This window comes from Athene noctua, chromosome 11, assembly GCF_965140245.1.
Source record: "Athene noctua chromosome 11, bAthNoc1.hap1.1, whole genome shotgun sequence".
NCBI classification, from domain to species: domain Eukaryota; kingdom Metazoa; phylum Chordata; class Aves; order Strigiformes; family Strigidae; genus Athene; species Athene noctua.
The window spans coordinates 15,357,436-15,376,381 of record NC_134047.1 but is presented as its reverse complement, the minus strand read 5'-3'; the positions used below and the strand labels follow the sequence as shown (position 1 = coordinate 15,376,381).

The 18,946-nt window shown below is 46.4% G+C and overlaps 2 protein-coding genes across 3 annotated transcripts; one reads left to right on the top strand and one right to left on the bottom strand.

Moving 5' to 3' along the window:
• Positions 1 to 4,706: 4,706 nt before the first annotated feature.
• On the bottom strand, positions 4,707 to 8,255 carry AGTR2 (angiotensin II receptor type 2). Its single transcript, XM_074915285.1, has 2 exons — positions 7,879 to 8,255; positions 4,707 to 6,262 (listed from the first exon to the last, which is right to left on the bottom strand). Exon 2 carries the CDS (start codon positions 6,187 to 6,189, stop codon positions 5,071 to 5,073), a length of 1,119 nt encoding a protein of 372 aa, XP_074771386.1. The 5' UTR covers positions 6,190 to 6,262; positions 7,879 to 8,255; the 3' UTR covers positions 4,707 to 5,070.
• Positions 8,256 to 16,280: 8,025 nt separating this feature from the next.
• Positions 16,281 to 18,371, top strand: LOC141964638 (uncharacterized). Of its 2 annotated transcripts, none has more exons than XM_074915273.1 (2): positions 16,281 to 16,799; positions 17,377 to 18,371. In XM_074915273.1, the coding sequence occupies exons 1-2, from the start codon at positions 16,496 to 16,498 to the stop codon at positions 18,159 to 18,161; spliced, it is 1,089 nt and encodes a 362-aa protein (XP_074771374.1). In that variant the 5' UTR covers positions 16,281 to 16,495; the 3' UTR covers positions 18,162 to 18,371. The 2 variants fall into 2 exon arrangements, with proteins under 2 accessions (XP_074771374.1, XP_074771373.1); XM_074915272.1 differs by having other exon boundaries at positions 16,912 to 18,371.
• The last annotated feature ends 575 nt before the right edge of the window (positions 18,372 to 18,946 follow it).

The window sequence follows — 18,946 nt, the reverse complement described above, 5'->3', positions numbered from 1 at the left end:
TCCATATGCTTTGCCCATGCAAAATGTTTTGGGGATTAACAGAGTTCTATCTAGAGATTATAGTGCCAGATTCAGATTCTGTCTCAGCTGAAGAGGAAGTGGGAAGTAAACATTTAAAAGAGGTAATGAGAGAGGCTGGCTTGCTCCCTGTTCCAGGGGTCTCCAAGTCCAGAATCTTTTTAGCCAGGCCTGTGCAATTGCTTCCTGGCTTCTTGCCCCACATCAGTCCCAGTGGCAGAGAGACAGAAAAGCCAAAAAAAGCTGGTTTTGGAAGCTGAAGGAGTTACACCACCATCTATGGTCTTTGACAGAGGTAAGGGCTGACATTTGAAGTGGGCAGGATTACAGCTTGGGAGGGAGAGGGAGGGAAGGAGGCAATCATGGATGAAGGGATAGATGTCCTATGGGTTATCAAGGACAGGAGTGTTACAGGGAGGTGCCTCTGGGCTTCCCGTGCAGAAGAGGTGTAAACCCCCCTGGTTCCCATCCTTACTGTCCCTGACAGCGGATTGAAACACAGATCCAGCACCCCACAGCCCTGCTTCTCCGTGGCAGCAAAGCAGAGGGTGACTACAGCTGTGGAAATGCCAGTGTGGGAGAAGGTCTGCAAACACCTCATTAGGAGAGGTGAATGCACACAGGTTTGCTGCTGGCAGCTGGGCATCCCACAGGGTCAGGCATTACTTCCCTTTAAACACACATACACACAAACCTGCTGTTTTCCATAAACAAATATCAATTTTTACTCCAGAGTTTGGTTTTATTTTTTTTTTTTAACTTTCCTCTTTTGATTCTAATGAAACCTAGCAAACAGAGGATAGTGTTGGCTCCCAGACAGGTACCTCACTGAATGTTCTGCCAAACAGCAAGGCCATCAGCTGACCACTGTACCTAGACCAGAGGACATGTGATGTTGACAGCAGCTCTGGGCTCCTGTAGACAGGTGTCTTGTAAGACCAAGCCATAGGAGGCTCACAAACCTTCCCGGCAGAGCCCATGGGTTAGAGCAACAAGTCCCTCTCTGTTGCACGCAGCTGGATCCTGCAGCAGGCAGACATGAGGAAGGCACATCTCAAGACCTTGATGAACGGAGCAGCCCTTCCCAAGAACAGCAGTCATTTTCCTCCAGGGGAAGGAGATTTGAGATGAGAGAAGCAAGTCTGCCAGCATGGAGGAAAGGCTGCCAGACCACCTCAATCTCCACGCTTCGGGTTTCCTGAATTCCTGCCAGGACTACTCAAATACAGTATCCAAAAGTCCTTATTTTCATGGGGAAATATGAGCAGTTCACTTGCTCGGTGGCACCTCCTCACCCTTCAGCAGGACAAGGGGATGCATTGTGAAGGGCAGCCAAGTTGTGGCAGTCGGCTGCAGGGTGGCAAGATGATATTCCTGCCCAAAACCTGGCCTGAGGAGAGGGACAAGTGTGCTGAGTGAGTGCCAGCGCAGGCTCAGGCTGTGTTGACTTCTCAGGGAGAACATGCTGTACCAAACGTTTCTTATTGTATATCTTACATAAACAAAGCATTTAGCTCACCACCCAGCACTCGCTCATGCTAATGAATGCCAGCAACTTTCTCTGCTTCATATATTGAAGTTGCATATTCAAGTCAGCTCAGGCACACACACAGGATGCTCAGTTTGGACTGCGACTCTTTCTGCAATTCATTTAAGCTGAGAGTAATCAACTACAGCTAGAAAAGAAACCCACAAACAGAATTTGCTGCACAAACATGACAGAGACCAACTGACCCTTATAGGAAACCATCCCTTCCATTTGTCTTTGGGGAAAGACCCACTGACAGGCCCAGAAGTGCTCCAGGACATTCTCCTCTCCAAAGAAACCCTGTGACCACTCTCAGTTTTGACTCCAAATCCACCAGCATTTCCACCCGGCAGATGACAACACACCCCTTCCGCAGTGGGCTTTCCTCTCCACTGACACTGACTGCACCATGGCAGGGCAGAGCAGGAGCAACCCCAGCCAAAATCCAACTGTTGTTTATCAATTCATCCCACTGTACTCACAGAGTGAGCAAGACACTGAGCAACCACACACGCTCCCAATGTCCCTGCCAAAATTGCATGAATCGCTCTAGGGCACAATCTCAGGGCAGGCGCAGGGCAAGGCTGGCCTGAGCAGGGCTCCCGTGCTTGTGCACAGGGCTCCTGCCTTGGACACGCTGTCTGCATTTTCTAGGAGTGCCTAAGGGAACACAGAGCTTGCACAGGACCAAGGTGGGAGTGGGGATTGGGATCTGACAGAGAGAGGCTGTAGCACTGCACAACTATTAGAATTTTTCCCAAACATCAGCGAAGTGTTCTCTTGAAAAGAAAAATGTAGCTTGTAAATTTGCAAGGAAAAAAACCTACTTAAGTTTTAGTCAAATTCTTTTGCAGAAAATAAACACAGCACTGAAACTGTGAAAAAACCCGCATTTTCCATTAAAGATCCCTGAAAAATCCCATGAGAAACTTGAGCACGATGGGAGAAACTTATAGAGCTCCACGTTATTCAGTTGGCTCTAAAAATAAAGCAAAACCCTTGATACAGCACCTCCCCCACTTCCATCTCAGGTTCCTCTCTAGAGTTTTTTGGATGTTTGTTTAACTGCACTACTCAAATTCATGACCTATTAGATGTACAAGGCAGATCAGGCAAACAGAAATGTCACACTGCCGAGCTCATGGGGTCACTTGGTTTGTCACTCTTGCAGAATATGACCTTCAGGGTAGACTTCTTTTGAAACTACATTTTGAAAGAAGGAATTTTCTTTCCCTCTCTGTTTTGTCTCCCATTTAATACTCCTTTTTTGTTTCCTTGTTTGTAGGAGAGTAACAGTGAGTGTAGCTGCCTCAGCCCTGGAAAGCAGTTGTTATATTCCTGTCCCCCAGCTCCAGCAGTGGGAGATGCTCCATTGCTGCTCTCTCCTAGGGAAAGCTTTGTCCTTATTCTCTCGAGCCTCTCACATGTGTAAATGCAACTGGAGCTGGATTTCAGATTCCTGTAGTATTTCCCTATCTGCATAGGGCTGCACACCAGCCAGAAGGCATGACACTTGTTACAAGCTGTTCTTTTTGAGCAGGTCCAAACTGATGCACAGAAAACATGCAGTCTGTGCTTATGCTCAGGACGGGTACAGCTGAAGCACAGGTACCACTGGGGTCAGATGGCGTCGCTTAGTTATTGCTCTGAGACTACAAAGATGGCAATTAATGGTACAGTTATGTTCATTACTGACCTGTATTGCAGCAAAGGTAAAAAGCCCCCACAACCTCTTATTACTCCTCTGAGCCTGCCACTTTGAATACCTGGTAATTTTCTTAGTATGATGATTTGTTTTGCTGAAGCATGACTGCATTGTTGTTCTCATTGCTAAGCAATTAGTAGTTTGTCCTCCCAGAAATATCTGATGCCCCAGACACTATTAGCTCCTCGGAATATTTTCAACAAGAACATTCCAGGGGAGACGCATTAGTGGCTCTTTCACTTTTTGGGACAATGTCTCTCCAGCTACATACCCCGTTACAGAACACCAGACCAGGACAGGCAGGAGGGGTCATTTGTGGTCAAGCCCCTGCCTTGCCAAGTTCTGCACAAACCTTTCATCTTGCATCGCTCTGAGACTGGCACATTTCTTGCATAATCCCATTTTCATGGGCACCAGTGAAGAAACTTACCCCCACCCTAACAGTGAAGGACAGTTCCGTACCAGGTTCCCACACCTTCCAGGCACCAGTCAGTGTTGGGACTTCCAGGGAGGACAAACTCCTGGTTACCCGACCAGCAGGTATAATTTCTGTTCCATTGACCCAAAACCACTAATGCAAGCCTCAAGAGTAACTTGTCAGAGAGAATTCCCTGAAGCTAATGATCTTTCAGTTACCCTGGGTCACCCAGCCTGGGGACAACCTGCTGGCGGTTGAGCAAGGTGCTATCAGATCCCTCTTTTTGATTAGGCCGAGCAAACATGATCCTTTCCGAAGGGCCCAAAAGGACCAGTATCTCTCCAGCAAAAGGACATTTCAAATAATCATCAAAAGTGACCTCAAAATAGAATCAGTATTTGTCAAATACTTTTTCCCCCTCCCTTTTTTATATTTACAAATGAGTAAATTCCCATACTGAGATGTGGGTAAGTCCTAGGAGTCACGCAACGTTTTTTCTTCTGGGTGTCAAGACAGAGTCACTTAGGTTTTCTGTAGACAGTACCACAAAATTACAGTAGTAATTAACATTTAAAATACAAAAAGTCGAGACAATCAGCAAGTCCTTTCCCAGAAGGCTGCTGGACAGTGTTTGGGACTCAGCGTGTCCACATAGCAGTGGGATATAGCATGTCCAGTTCCTGGGGCATGACTGTCAAAAGTGACCACACTGAATCAAAGCAAAGGAACATCTGGCCTGCAAACTCGTTACCTGCTATGAGAAAGGTATAAAAACATGCATGTGCTTGTACTTTCCCCAAAGAATACTGTCCTGCCTCCAGCAGTTTGAAGAACCATGTCTCCACCTGTTCTCAGAATCTCAAGCCTAAGCAAGCAAGAGGTATATTTCATGCATTGTTACATACGACATCTCTAGTCATATATTTAAAAAAAATTATATATATATATATATAAAAAATAAAGGTAAAAATATTTTCTTACAGATAGGTACAGAAGTATCTGCACTGCCTTATTTACACATTCTCTTCTGAGAATCTCTTTTAGAAAATCAGCTTAGGGTATAATACTCAGCACCTATGCAATTGCGGTTATTGTGCAATGGCCCTTTGGTATGCTTTGTCTTTCTGTGTTACACTAAACACTCGCCTGACCTCAGCCATGCACAAGCTGATATTTAAAATGCCATCAATATATTTATTTGCCAGAATCTTCCCTCTATGTAAAAGCTGAGTGCTCATTGTGGAAAGGAAGGAAGAATAAATCCCCATGTATGAGAAAAACAGATTCTCCTTCAAACAGCTGGTGAATGAATGAGCACGAAACAAAGGGAACAGAAGAGAGGAGTGTCACCACTGCAGGGACACTGCTGCACTGACATCGACCCACATCATGCCCCAGCGCCTACAGTAAGGACTCGGGCCCCCCTGCCCTGCCCACAGGCGTCTCAGCATCTCTGAAGCAGCTCCCTTTCCTCAAAGAAGAGCTCTCTTGATGGCTGTTGAACTGATAAACTCGTCGCTTAAACAAGCGATGCAGCTTCTCCTGGAACTGGTTCCCAATAAAGCAGTACAGCAAGGGGTTGATGCAGCTGTTGGTGAATGCCATGCAGATGCCGAATGGCAGCGCTGTGTCGATGATCCCTGTCACGTCACAGTTGTTAATGATGTTCATACGAGCCAAGGCATCTAAGAACGTTAACATGTGGAATGGAAGCCAGGAAATTAAGAAGGCCACCACAACAGCAGCCACCAGCTTTAGGACTTTGTCTCTCTTCTGCTTGTTTTTCCCAAACTCCTGTGCTTTGAGCAAGTGCCTCCTGATCCAGATGTAGCATGTGGTGATCACTGTCAAAGGGATGAAGAAGCCGAGTGCATTTTTCAGGAAGGCTGTTGCCACAGACCATTTTGCATAATTCTCGTGAGGAAAAGCCATAATGCAAGCATTGACCCCCAAGCTTTCAATGTAGTGAGTGTCACGGAAATAAAAAGTTGGAAGGGAGGATAAACAGGCAAGGCCCCACACAACCAATGCTATAAAATAAGCTTGTTGTGGAGTTCTTCTTTGAGAGCGAATAGGATGGACAATAGCATGGTACCGGTCCACGCTCATACATGTAATGAAAAATATACTTGCAAACATGTTCAAGCACAGGACAGAACTGGAGATTTTGCACATCAGAGACCCAAAGAGCCAGTTGTACCCCTGCGCGTAGTACGTAGCCCAGAAGGGAAGAGTGGTGAGGCACAGCAAATCGGCCAAGGCCAGGTTGAAAATGTAGATATTAGCAACTGTTTTGGGTCCACTTTGACGGCAAAGCACCGCAACCACCACGCTGTTACCAACCAACCCCAGAAGAAAAACCACAGAGAAGAGTGCTGGAATCAGTGAAAACTGGTAATCTGAAGAGGTCAGTGGGCAGGGAGGGGGCGAGCGCAATGCAGCCGAGGAGTTTGTCAGTGCTGTATAGAGGACTTGGAGAGTTTCTCTGGTGGTGGCAACCAGGGAGTAGTTGCTCTGCATGTTGGTCCTGGTGGAAAAGGAGATTCTGCAGGAAATTCATGTGTTAGCAGCACTTTTCTACCACACCGCTCACCTGCAGATCAGAAACCGTGTGTTAGAGATGCATTCTGCACGCAGTCACAATAAAATAAAAACCGTTTCAAATTATGACAGTAAGTTGAATGCTGAAATACAAGGCAACCCTGCTGGACTCCTTTCCTCCATCCCACTGACAGGACACAATTAGCCCTAGGGAGGTCACAGCACTTTTTAATTAGCCTGGCAGAGAAGTAAGCAGCTGGATTTTATCTGTAATGGTGCTTTCTGTATCCAGCAGAGCAGAAAGATTATTGACTCAAGAGCTGGAGATACTTCAGGAACTTCTGTGACCAAAGGCAGCACTGAAACTCCTCATGATCCTTTTCTCAGCTTTCTCATACTATTTTCAGCACTCTGCACAGTTAAAATAATGTCAAAAGGTACCACTTGCCAGTGGGGATCAGGTACTTCACACCTGAGGGTCTTCTGGGACTTCACAGGCATGAAAGCAGCCTTTTATCAAGGCTATTAGGAAAGCAAGGGCTGCATACAAAGACATTTGCAAAATGTCATTTATTGTCAGAGTCCTTCTCAAAGCAAATCTGCATCTCCTGCCCTCATGGTGACTTTTAATCAGAAGAGTAAAAGAAATATTTTCAATGTAGATACAAGCAATAGACAGTCAAGTACTCGGTCCTTGCAGGCATTGGATTTAACAGTCATATTTGCCATTCATTTAGAAAGATCAGGACTGGGTTTCAGTAGGAAAAAATTTAGCTACAAACCAGCTAAAATAGGAGAGTTAATTAACATGTCTGTCTTTGCTCTAGATCGAGAGCTCGTGTCTGTGCTCTAAGCAGGGCATTTTTCAAACTTTAAGACTTTATGGGCAATAAAGATGACATCATACCCAAATATTTTATTTTATATAATAGAAACAGACAATTCATTTTTAATCAAGTCCTTATGGAACCAGTTAGGCATTTAGGAATACTCAAGGGGCCCTAAAAACAACAGAAATTTTGACCAAGACATCAGAGTCGGGTAATGATCTCTCATTTACAGAAGGCAACTGATCATTTTAAACACATTTTTCTGTATTAAGAGTTGAGATAAAGCTTATAATTTGCTCAGTGTAAAATATGCAATATGCTACTTTGAATATACTGACAAAAATTTAATTTTAGTTATATTGTCTCAACAAGGAAAATTCAATAGGGGAATATTAATGTACATTTCTGCAAAGTGCCGGTGTTTAAAGTCACAAATACTGGATCACAAGCCCATGCTCTGTAATCAAACAGGTCCTAAACATGAGGAAAGTTTTTTGTTTGGGGATGACGAAGATTCAGGAGAGGGTCTGGAGCCCCATTTCACCCTTAATTCTTATGTTCTGAGACCCTCACTTTAACCTACAGAAGCTGAAATCTCAGAACTAGTCACAAAGCGTTACATATAATGACCACACCATCATTAATTTTAGCTACACTACTGAGAACAAGGTTTCATTGACAAACACACTCCCCCCCCTCCGCACACAAACAACTGGTAGCTTAGAATCTGCTTCTAAACGAGTCATTCCTGCTATTACTTAAGCTACAATGAGGCATTTTATCACAAATTGAATCAAATCAATGGAAATTATGTTCTAATAGTAGATAGAAAACATACCTCTCAAACCTCACAATCGTCTGGTTGTAGCTCTAGAATTCCGTGCTCCTTTTTTCTGTTTTCCTTCTAGCGAGTATCACCACCAGCAATCTGCTCTCTCATATCTTCCGTTTTCCCACTGGGAGACTTTAACCTACATAACTTGAGAACTGAAATATGAATGCCTGCCAGCTTCTTTTCCTTTTGGAAGCAAAACAGTTTGAGAACCCCCCTTTCCAAGGCCACGTGAGCACATGCAGTAAATCAGGAGAGAGGAACAGACAACCAGGGGGAAAAAAAAAAAAAAAAAAAAGAAAGAAAATAAGAAAGAAAGAAAGAAAAAGGAAATTCACACAAATATCTCTGCGGTTTTCTACTGCAGCTCTTGGGCCCACATGCAACCCCCTTCTGCCCCAAGGTGTAGATGCAACACGTGTGAGACTCCATGCAGGCATTCACGCATCTCTGACGGAGGGGGATTCCCACGCACTCTATGGAGTCCCGGCATGCGCTAACACATTGGAGCCTGGAATAGGTTGTTAGTCCTGGCAGAGCTGATCATAATGTGAACACACACACACACACAGAAAGTGGAGGAACATCACGGCATTCACACCAGCATTGCCTGTGTAAGGGGGCTGATCGGGAAAGCCACTGCTCAAGTCCTTGCAAAGCCACGCAGGCTGCTCGAACTCAGGAGGGCAGCAGGGCAAATTCACGTGGCAGAGAGCAGGCTTGGCTCTGAGGCTGCACTGGGGTAGCACACGAGCAAAGCAAGCAGATCAGCAAGGCTGCATGCTCATGTCAACTCCCCGTTCACACAAAACTGAGTTTTTACATCTGTTTATCCCTCGTGTCACACGCTCCACCCGGCCCCAGCCTCCTCTCCCTGGAAGGAGTTCCAAGGGGACTCCTGGAGAATAAGCACTGGGGCAAAGTAAACATCCGTAAGCCCTAAATATTTCACCCTGATACCTTGAGCGTGATCTCCTCCGCAGCAGCAGCCCATCTACGGGGGACATGTGTGCTGTGCTACCCAGGCAAGGCTGCACAGGCCAGATGGAAAGCAACCACAGAAGTCCGTGCCAGTGACGTGTCCCTTTGCCCCAGCCAGGTGCTGCTGGCTGGCTGTCCATCTCCAACCAGGAGATTTCTTTGAAAACTGGAGGAGCCTTGCAGTGAGGGGTACTCAACTGTGGCGACTTGGGGGAGCCCCAGTGTCTGCCCTTGCTCTGGGACTGTGCAGCACATCAGAGGCAGCAGGCATCACAGGCTCTGTAACCAGCCCTGATTACACCAACGTGACCCAGAAGAGAGATGAAACAGGGAAAACAGCCTTTTACCAGCACATTCAGAGAACAAAGGGCTGAGCAGGCTGTGGAGAACAAATTCGCCTTTCTGCCCAGCTGTGTCTTTGACCCAGAGCTGCAGAGAGTGCTGGAAAAGTTCATCAGCAAACTCATACACATCCCCTGGAGGAGAGCACTAAGCCTCAAGGCAGGGAGAGGGGTCCTGAACAGCGTTTGGCTTTATCTGCCTCTTACCAAGAGTCCCACTTTTAGCATTTTCTGTGCAAAAGGAGACTGAGTTATTTAAAGAAAGGGAATCCCACGCAGCATTTCTATTTATCACAGTGCAGCTGATTTACTGCTTCACAAACAACAACAAAGCGGTCACCGGTCAGGGCTGTCAGGCTGCAAGCACACATGGTGCCTGTGCTTGGGGCAAACACTGAAAGGGGAAGAAAGTGGAAACAGCTCCATGAAATGATTCACTGAGAGCAGATAAAACAGAAACAGACCCAAACATGACAGGTATCACAGAGGAGGGTAATACCAAATCACTGCACAGGATGGGAGACCTCATCTGTCCCAAAGGCTCCAGCACTGCATGTCACAGCCAGAGTTAGACAGCATACATGTCAGCACATCCTTGTTACCTCAAGATACATATATATGAAATTCATGACATATATATGAACAATTCATCCATTCTATAGATTCACCCATTCTATAAATGTTTTTTTTGATTTTGGGGAATCCCTTCCTCTTCCTTTTCCCACTCATTCTTCCCCACCCTCATTTGAGGTTGTCATGGAAAAGGCAGAGGAGGAGGGGAGACACCCTGGAATCACTGAAATTTGCATTACTCAACAAAAAATAAAGAAAATTTGTAAAGGAAGCAGTAACAACCATAACATCTTGGGAGCTGAAAAAGTCAAGACTTAACCAAAAAGCTTTAAGGTGAAGATTTGCACTCAGTTCCCACATACTACAACCACTATGGGGCACGTTGTTTTGTTCAAGAGGTGTTGAACAGGTGATACACCTTCTAGAGGCACACTGCAGAGACTCTGTTTTTTCTTCAAACCAAACATCTGCTAAGCAGGTCAGCAGGAGCGTGTGGTATGTGCAAGTGCGGAGGTCACATGTCCTACTGCAAAGGAGAAGAAACGCACCTTTTGCCACCAATCCCCCCATACATCCCCTCCCTGGGATCCGGAGGACTGCTGGCTCTCAGGTGAGTGGCCTGAGATGTCAGCACTCACTCTGATCCATATCCATTTAATTTTTTACTAACAGTGTGCGACAGGACACCCTCAGCCAGGAATTTTTGCTGCTAGTTGCTTTGCACACAAACGGCTGGTGAAAGATCTTGCTCCACCCTTCAAACATCCACGTGCTTTGTAAGCAGAAGAAAAAGTCAAATGCATGAGAATATTATATTTGCAAAGATAGCAAACACCGATTGATTAGATTCAAATATAAAGTTTTCTTTTCCAGATGCACTTTTGATCCTAATTGATACGGACTGTGTCTATTCTGTTCTATCTCCAGAACTGAAACTTTGTGCTGGGTTCATATCTCTTAGCAGACAAGATGAACCTGGTGCAATTCTTGACCCCTCCAAGTGCTCAATGCATCAATTCCTTATCTGATCCCAAGTTCTCACTCCACAGCTCTATTTAGCCAATGTACAAAACCCTTCCCTCTTCTGTTTCCCCCACTATTTCTTTCTTCCTCCCACTATTTCTGAGCGTTCCCTGTACACAAATGGCTGTGAAATAGCAGGTACACCCAATATGGACACCCATACATAAACCTGCCCTGTGTCATGTAGTGCTGCAGCTGAGCTAATGCCCCCTGAACTTGAAGGACATGTCTGTGCAGCTCCACAGCCGGGCTGGTAAATCCAGCACATGGATCTACTGCATCACAGCTCAGCACAGGGGCAGAGTCTTCAGCCTTTTTACTGTTCATCCAGCTGCAAAGTTACAAAAACTGGGAGTTTTCACCACAAGAAGACCTGTTTGCTATTAAATGGTGAGGAGTTAGTGCTTTCTGGGACGTGTATTTGGGGAAGGATATTATGCATGTCTTTTATATCAAAAAAAAAAGATAAAGAGAAGAAGAAATTATGCTGTATGTTCACATGCAGCACTCAGGTTTACCTTTCTATCCTCAAGCCCATGCACCTAAAGAGGTCACTAGAAGTGTTTAAAAAAGAACCAAACCAAACCCTCAAAAAACTTGAAACAAAAAAACCCCACGCACACAAAACCACCACTATTACCCCTCCCCTCAATAGCAGCTTCTAATCAATTGTGCAAATTGGAGAAAGAAAAAAAAAAAAAAAAAAAGATTAACGCAATCCAAGTCTTAGGTCTTGGTTTTTGCAAGGAAGTGTTGCTGTCAGGGATGCAATATTCTGAACAGGTAGCATACCCAACTGCGCCAGCAGATTGTCAGAGCCAGCTCTTGAGGTTAAACCTTGCCAGCCTGCCAAATCCTCCGAGCAATGTGGGATCCAGATGTAGACTGTATTCACAGGCTTGACTTGTTCCTTTTGGAGAAAGCAAGAGGGGAGAAAAAAAAATATCTCGTAAACGTGCTCCCCAAGAGGCATAACTCAATATAGGTCAGTATGGCTCTGACCCCTTTGGTGGTGATTTACAGAAGGATGCCCTGACTCCCAGGGCTGGCAGCAGGAGCTAGGAATCCAGCGCTCACACACTGCTGGGGGAGTGATGATTTCCATCGAGCCGGCTGGCGCACTTGCCTCATGCCAAACGACAGGCCTTCTGCGCACACGCACTGAAACCATCCCGCCTGCAGCTGGGTTACCCAGCTCTCCGTAAACTTTTATGTGCATTCCTCCTTCCCCCATTTGTTTGTTTAAGGGTTTCTTTAGGCATTAATTGCTCAGTCTTGCAAATAAGATTGGAGTATCTATCTACCTCGTCCTTCCACAGGCCCAGAGCGCTCCTGCAGAGAAGACTGCCTTTTCTCAACCTTTTTGGGGCCTTAAGGAGAAGAGCAGTTGTGAGCAGCGACCAGTTGAAAATTGATGGCCAAGGCAGTGAGCCCTGCTCACACCCAGCATCTGTGGTTCTTGCCTTGGCGTGCTGGGTCTTAATGCTGTCTCACGTACCTCTGAAGCATGATCAGTTCTGACAGTGGGTGTCTGCAAACCCAGTGTTTTGGCCAGGAGGGACAACTACTAGCATTTTTAAAGGGGAGACCATGGTCAATGTTCCACTTTCACTCCTGAAGCCACGATTTCTTGTGGAAGCACTGAGCAGGCCTAGAGAAAGCTCTGCTTTTTCACTTTGCAGCAGCACAGCGGTAAACACAAGGGCCACCCAGCCAGGACCAGTACAGAGAGCTCTGGACCCATTCTTTGGGCCTCCCATGTTGGAAGAAGTCAGTTTTTGAAGCAATTCAGTGTCTAGAGTGTGGCAGAGGCAGTTCTGAGGGAAGAGGGACACCCTTTCCACCTCCAGCATGCAGAAAATTTTTCCAAAGCATTTCTTTTATGAGATGTTTGTGTCTAGCCGATGCACTGCCAAGACTGAGATTATTCTCCATGACATTGTTTGTTCAAATAATTGGCCGTAAGCATTTTACAAGTTACTAAAAGTAGTAAAGAAAACAAGCACATAGTGACTTTGAAAACATGCTGCACCCGTTGCTATTAAAGGCAGTGAGTGCACATGCGCCCTGGCGCCGATGCCTGCTCTCAGGGGGAGCACCACAGCACGCCTGGCCTTGCTGAAGGCAGGAGGACTTGGCCAGAGCTCCATTCCCGAGTGCTGCACAGCTCTGAGCCATGACCCCAAATAAAGATAATCCAACAGGCACCAGGGCTTGACCATGACAGGCATCGAGCCTAAATTCCACAGACACTGATATGGCCAAAGCACAGCATTTCAGCGGTTGAGACCTGCTCAGCCGGATGGCAATGGGAACCTACATTCAGCTTTCATAAAGAACAATTTTTCATCACAGGTAATTTTCTCCTGTTCATTTCTCCCAGACCAGTTGCTGTGATGAGCAGCAGAGGTCAAGACATTGATGCTCACAGCTTGTGGGAGAGAGGTCCCTCCTGTCTAACTTCTGCTTTATTAGTATTAATATATCTGTATATTTTAAGGATGTGGGGGCATACTTCACATTTCTTTTTAGGGTCTCAAAGTGATTTTTTTAGGAAGAGCTAGGACTCTGGCCAGTTTTACAGAGCTACAGAGTACCCAGGGGGTCTCTTTCCAGAGATCCTTTAAAAATAAAATCTGCCTTCCTTTGCTGTTTTGAACTATACTCACTGCAAGCATCATTTCCCACTTTTTAAGTGTTTCTGTCAGGAATGTCTCTTATGTACCAAAAAGGCTGAGATACACATGAAAGAGTTCTCCAGCTAGATAAAGCTTTTGGGAAGTCAGAATGTTCCTGACACTCGGGTATTCAAACTCACTTAATCCTTCTTTTAATCAACAAAGCTATTAAGTGATTCTGCCCACACCACCTTTGCTCATCAGAAAGTTTAAAGAAAGCAAATCTTGCTCCTGTAACTCATTAGACCAGCAAGACCATCCCAAAGTAGATATTTGGACTGCTTGGATCAAACCTCGATCCTGTAGAGAATACAGCTCTTCAAAATCTACACTTTTAAGCAAAGCTCTCGACATCAGCTACAAACAATTTCTGAAGTGGGTGTGCTGAGCTCTAAATCCCAAATGTCAGATAAATCAGTGACTGAAGAAAAGACAAAACACAACTCATGGTCATGCAATGGGTGGAATACATTTTAACAGACGACCTGCAGTGGCTCAGCCTTTCCATTTAAGCCGGAAGGATGAGCCACCTCAGCCAAAACACATGATGTGCTTCAGAAAACTCTCCTAGCAGATGGAGTGAGACAACCAAAGATCCCTGCATACAAAGAGCTGAGACTGGAAAAGGCAGCCCAAGAGCTGAGATGCTCATAATTAAATGGACCATAGTGGGAAAGTATTTGTTTAAAAAGCAGCTAGAGAGAAAAATCAATTGGTAGTTCTTCTCAAGGACCATGTCTTCGCCTTGTCTCTGCAGCATCCGATGTGGCGGTGACGCTGGCTACTGCTGACTGCAGCAATGGTGCTGAGGAAGCCGAAGCTGGACAGGCAGTGCTGAGTGCTTCTTGCAAAGGAGCCCTGAGCACTGCAGCACACGCAGGATATACCTGCAATCATTATCTTGGATCAACACTTAGCCACCAGCAAAGGTTTAGCTCTCCACGGTGAGGTGCGGAGCAATGATACACCACTGCATTGCTTCCACCCCAAGGGCAGCCACAACCAGAGCTGCCATCAGTTAAGTGGCCCAGGCAGCAGCCACAGCCAAAATCCTGGCAAGAGCAGCTGCCAACCCCTGTGCATCATGGAATCATTACAGGGAGCAGCTGGAGTTGCCAAACCCACGACAAGGTGTAAAAAACTGGTCATTTCCATACTTTACAGGCTTCTTTGGGCCTACAAGCTCTGAAGCAAGGAACCATTCTGTAGCTGTGTGGTCCTTCTTCACTACTATGTTTTAGTCCAGTTAAACAACATCTGGCAATGATGAGCTCCAAGAGCTGCATGCTTTCGCCCTCTGAAAATTTCCAATATGAAACCAAGGAGAATTAGAGAGTGCACTGGGCTTAAATAAGGGCTAGAACAAGACAACACTGCTGGAATTACAACCAGAAATAAAGCCTGTGGAGAATAAAAAGGACACTAGAGCTACAAAACTTCAGCTAAAGTGACACCATTCCTAGCAGACACAGAACAGCTCACACACCCTGCACAAAGACCAGCAGAAACCCGTCTGTCACAGGGGTGCACAGGCAAAGTCGTGGAGCAATGGATATTCATAGCTGTGCTGCTGCAAGAGGTAAGAGCAGCCTTAGAGATCCCAGTAGTGGGACACTCCTCCCAAGTAATGTCCTCAAAGGAGCAGTCCCAGCTGAGCCAGGAATACAGAAAACAAAGATTCACCCACCAAAACCTTCAGCATAGCCCCAGACATGAGTAATGGATGGAGTGAGCATCATATGCTTCTACCTTCCTCCAGGACAAGCCCCTTGGCAAGGTGCCGTCACTGCTGCTGTCAGGGTGAAAACCAGCTTTTGGCCCCTAGTAACACTGTGGCAAAGCCTGTTTAACTAAATGATGTTGTTTACAGCTGGAAGATGGTCTCCATTACACAACACAGCCATCCCAGCCAAGCTTCCAGGGAGAAGCTATTCTTTGGGGGGTTGTTGCTTGAAAAAATGAAAAAGAAAACAGAACTAGCTGAAGCCAACACAGCAGTTTAACATCACAGGAACCTTAATCTGCTTCTGCAGAGGAAAAAAATGGATCTGCAAATTTGTCCAATTCATGCTTACCATTGGGCATATCATATATTTGGGTTTTTAGCCACTGTCTGGGCAGAGCTGGCAGAGTAGGGGAGAGAAAGGAAACTGAAATCTGTAAAACATGGGGAAAAAAAAAAAAAAGCTGAGACAGGCCAAGAAATTAGGAGCAGGGAAATGCACCTGAAGGGAGGGGACAGAGAAGGTGCTTCGAACACATCAAAGACAGAACGCCAACAGAGAGAAGTGAAGGGGAAAACAAAAGAGTGAGAAAAAATGAGACAAGCAACTGTGTCACTGGTTGCCCTGCTGACACATCAGCTGCAAGGCCAGATCTAGTCCTCTCGGCATCGTAAGCAAAATAATCCGCCTGCAGATTGCTGATCCCTGCCTGGCAGTTGCATCAGTCAGCTCCCCAGTTGCACTTTTCCTTTGCACTCTGGATGTAGGACAAAAACCAGGTCAGGCCCCAAGGACATGGGGTTTTGGGGACCCAAGCCCATCTCTGGTTGCTCAGTGGTATCTTCAGACCTGCTGGGCACAGGCTGCACCCTGGCAAGGGCAGCATGCCCTTGGGGTACCCTGCGTTTCACCCACGGGGATCAACTTTTACAACTCAGAGACGGCTCAGGGCTTATCCCAAGAAGAGGTTCCACCAGGACAGAGCACTCCCCCGCACATTCCCGGCTGTCAGGGAACACGAGGCTCGCCCAGCTCCTGACAGTCTCCTGCAGAAGAGTCACAGCCATCAACAGGGCTGTGCTCAAGGCCCAGCCACAGCTTCGCTTTCCTCAGCTTCAGACCACAGCCTGAGCCCAGGGCATCAGCCAGCATGTGCAGCCACACCAGGGTGAGAGCCCCCCATCCCACATCCAGACGGCAGAGCCACTCTCAGCTGCCTTTGCTGGAGCCCTAACTGGAGCAAAATGCTCAAAAAAACTGCTTTGGGGGGAGATTTTTGTAAACTGCCAAGCAGATTCTGAGAATGGTGATCAACCCAGGAGCAGGACCCTCTCCTAGACAGATCCTGAGGGAAGATGCTACCTGCTGCTGTTTGCAGAGGGCAGGAGGTGGGAAAAAACACTGTCTGGGCGTGATGGTGGCTGAGAAATCTCCCTGCCTCTCAGTGATACTCTTCGCAGCAGGGCAGCACTTAATCGTCTTTTATCTGCCTAAAGACTTGATCCCCATTGGTCTGCAGCAGGAAGAACCAGCTAATTTATTTTCACTGTGCACTAAAAGCACAGCCCAACTGACTCTCCAATGCTCGCGGTTCACCTATCCAAAAGGTACATGCTCTTTTTCTTGCCTTCTTCTCTACTATCTGTCAGGTATTAGATGCAGTGGCTGACTTGTGGCTGGTCATGTTCTTTCCTGTTATGTTTATATTTATTTGTGCAGCAAAGGCTGGGCTGAGTCTGAATATCTCTGATTCATGCCCAAGCATGTGCAAATGTTCACCTGAAGAGATTATCCACTGTAGCGGAGCCGGACTGAGCGCCCTCCCTGAAGAAATAGCAGCATCTACCATCTCTCTAAACCTCTCCAATAATTATTTGCGGATTCTCACCACCAACACCTTCAGAAACCTGACTTCCCTCCACAGCCTCTGGCTAGATGGAAATAATCTGACTTTCCTGTCTCCGGGGTCCTTCCACACTCTCAGCAAACTGCGAGAGCTGCATCTCAGCAGGAACTCACGTCTCACCTACCTGCATGCAAACACTTTCAGAGGACTATTAAGCCTCATCAGCCTGGATTTGTCCCACTGCAATATCTTCGAGATCCACCCACTTTTATTTTCACACCTCTCTTCTTTAGAAAGACTCAATTTAGCCTCCAATAACATGCGGTATTTCCCACAAGCCTTTAGGAACCTCTCCAGCCTCACGAGGCTGTCCCTGGAGGGCAACCACATAGAAGCCATTGGCAGAGATTCCCTGAAGGACTTGGAAACCCTGCATGATCTGAATCTCAGGAAGAATCATATATGGATCATTCAAAATGGCGCTTTTACAAAGCTTCTCAGATTGAGCATGTTAAATTTAGGACACAACTTCATTGCTGATTTGCCTAATCAGCTTTTCGATGGATTGATCCAGCTCAAGACCATGCACCTGGAAGCCAACAGAATCACTGCTGTCAACTGCACCTTCAGACATCTGCTGAACTTGAGAAACTTGTACCTCAACAACAACCAGATCTCCTCAATCTCAGATTCTGCTTTCTCATACTTAAACAAGCTGCACTTTCTTCACCTGAGCAAGAACAACCTCAGCTCCCTCCCTATCCACTTGTTCGCTGAACTGCCAAAACTCAAGTACGTGTTTTTATCCCACAACCCCTGGAAATGCGACTGCAGGATGCGTTGGTTCTGGCAGGGGACCACAAAGCACAGGGGAGTGATCAGAGGGCTGCACTGTGATTTCCTGGGCCCTGATAACATCACAGTGCTCGATGTCCCCCATCCAGGGGACCTGGCAGACTGCACAGTGCCACCTGAACTGGCAAGTGAAGACAAGTGCAGGGTGGTTGATACCAGTGTGGCCCCCAGGCCCCCCGCTCACCCCAGCAAGGTCATCCTGCTGGCACTTCTCTGCCATGCGTGGTATTTTCCAAGGGAATGGGACACCTCTGTGGTCACATTTTGACAACGTTTAAATTACAAAGTGCGGGCCACTTATTTGCTCACTGTTTGTGAACAATCATTTTCATTACAGGTGGGTTTTGTATGGAAATGGAGGGATTTTATTAAATAGGAATAAATGCTTTCATCATGGGCAATGCTCAGTTCTGAAATGCTAATATCAAAATTCGATGTAAAAAAAATAAAAGAGGAGAAGCTCACATTATCAAGATAAGGGCTGGGGCTTGTGCTGGGTGATGCGGGGCCGGGAAGCATGGCCCCACCACAGCCTCTGTCCTCTCTGTTTCCTGACTGACCACAGCCACGTGTGATCTCTCGGGGAAGGGCTGCCTTCCTGTGCTCAGCCTGCACTGGGGATATTGTGAGTACTGCTGAAGAAGGAATAAATTGCACATGTTCCAGCACATCCGGAGTCCCTAGAAAAGGCTCAGTCCATCAGCATCTCTGTGAATGTGTGATAGCTTCCCACAGCTGGCACAGGAGGTGCTTTGCTGTTAGAATATAGGACAGTGCTGGAGAAGTGGGCAAAAATATCACCAAATAAAACATTTTATCAATACTGTGAGGAACAGCTGAATAAGCCTCAGCTAACATGGCTCTGCATTTACCCCTGCAAAGAGCTCATTTATCTCAGGGGTGGTCTGTATGAGTTGTTTCCCTGCATGTTGTTGATGAGCTTGTCATGGCATCATACCAGTGCCATACCCCTGAGTCATCCCCAACTGCTGGGAGACACTGATGGGTCATCATGATGCCTCCATCACATTGGTGTTCACCTTTCTTTTCTCC

Excerpts from the sequence above, each read along its gene's own strand:
- AGTR2 (XM_074915285.1), bottom strand. The coding sequence starts at position 6,189 with ATGCAGAGCAACTACTCCCTGGTTGCCACCACCAGAGAAACTCTCCAA.
- LOC141964638 (XM_074915272.1), top strand. The coding sequence starts at position 16,496 with ATGGTGATCAACCCAGGAGCAGGACCCTCTCCTAGACAGATCCTGAGG. Across the intron at positions 16,800-16,911 it reads GCGGTTCACCTATCCAAAAG|CAAAGGCTGGGCTGAGTCTG; the intron begins GTACATGCTCTT and ends TTATTTGTGCAG.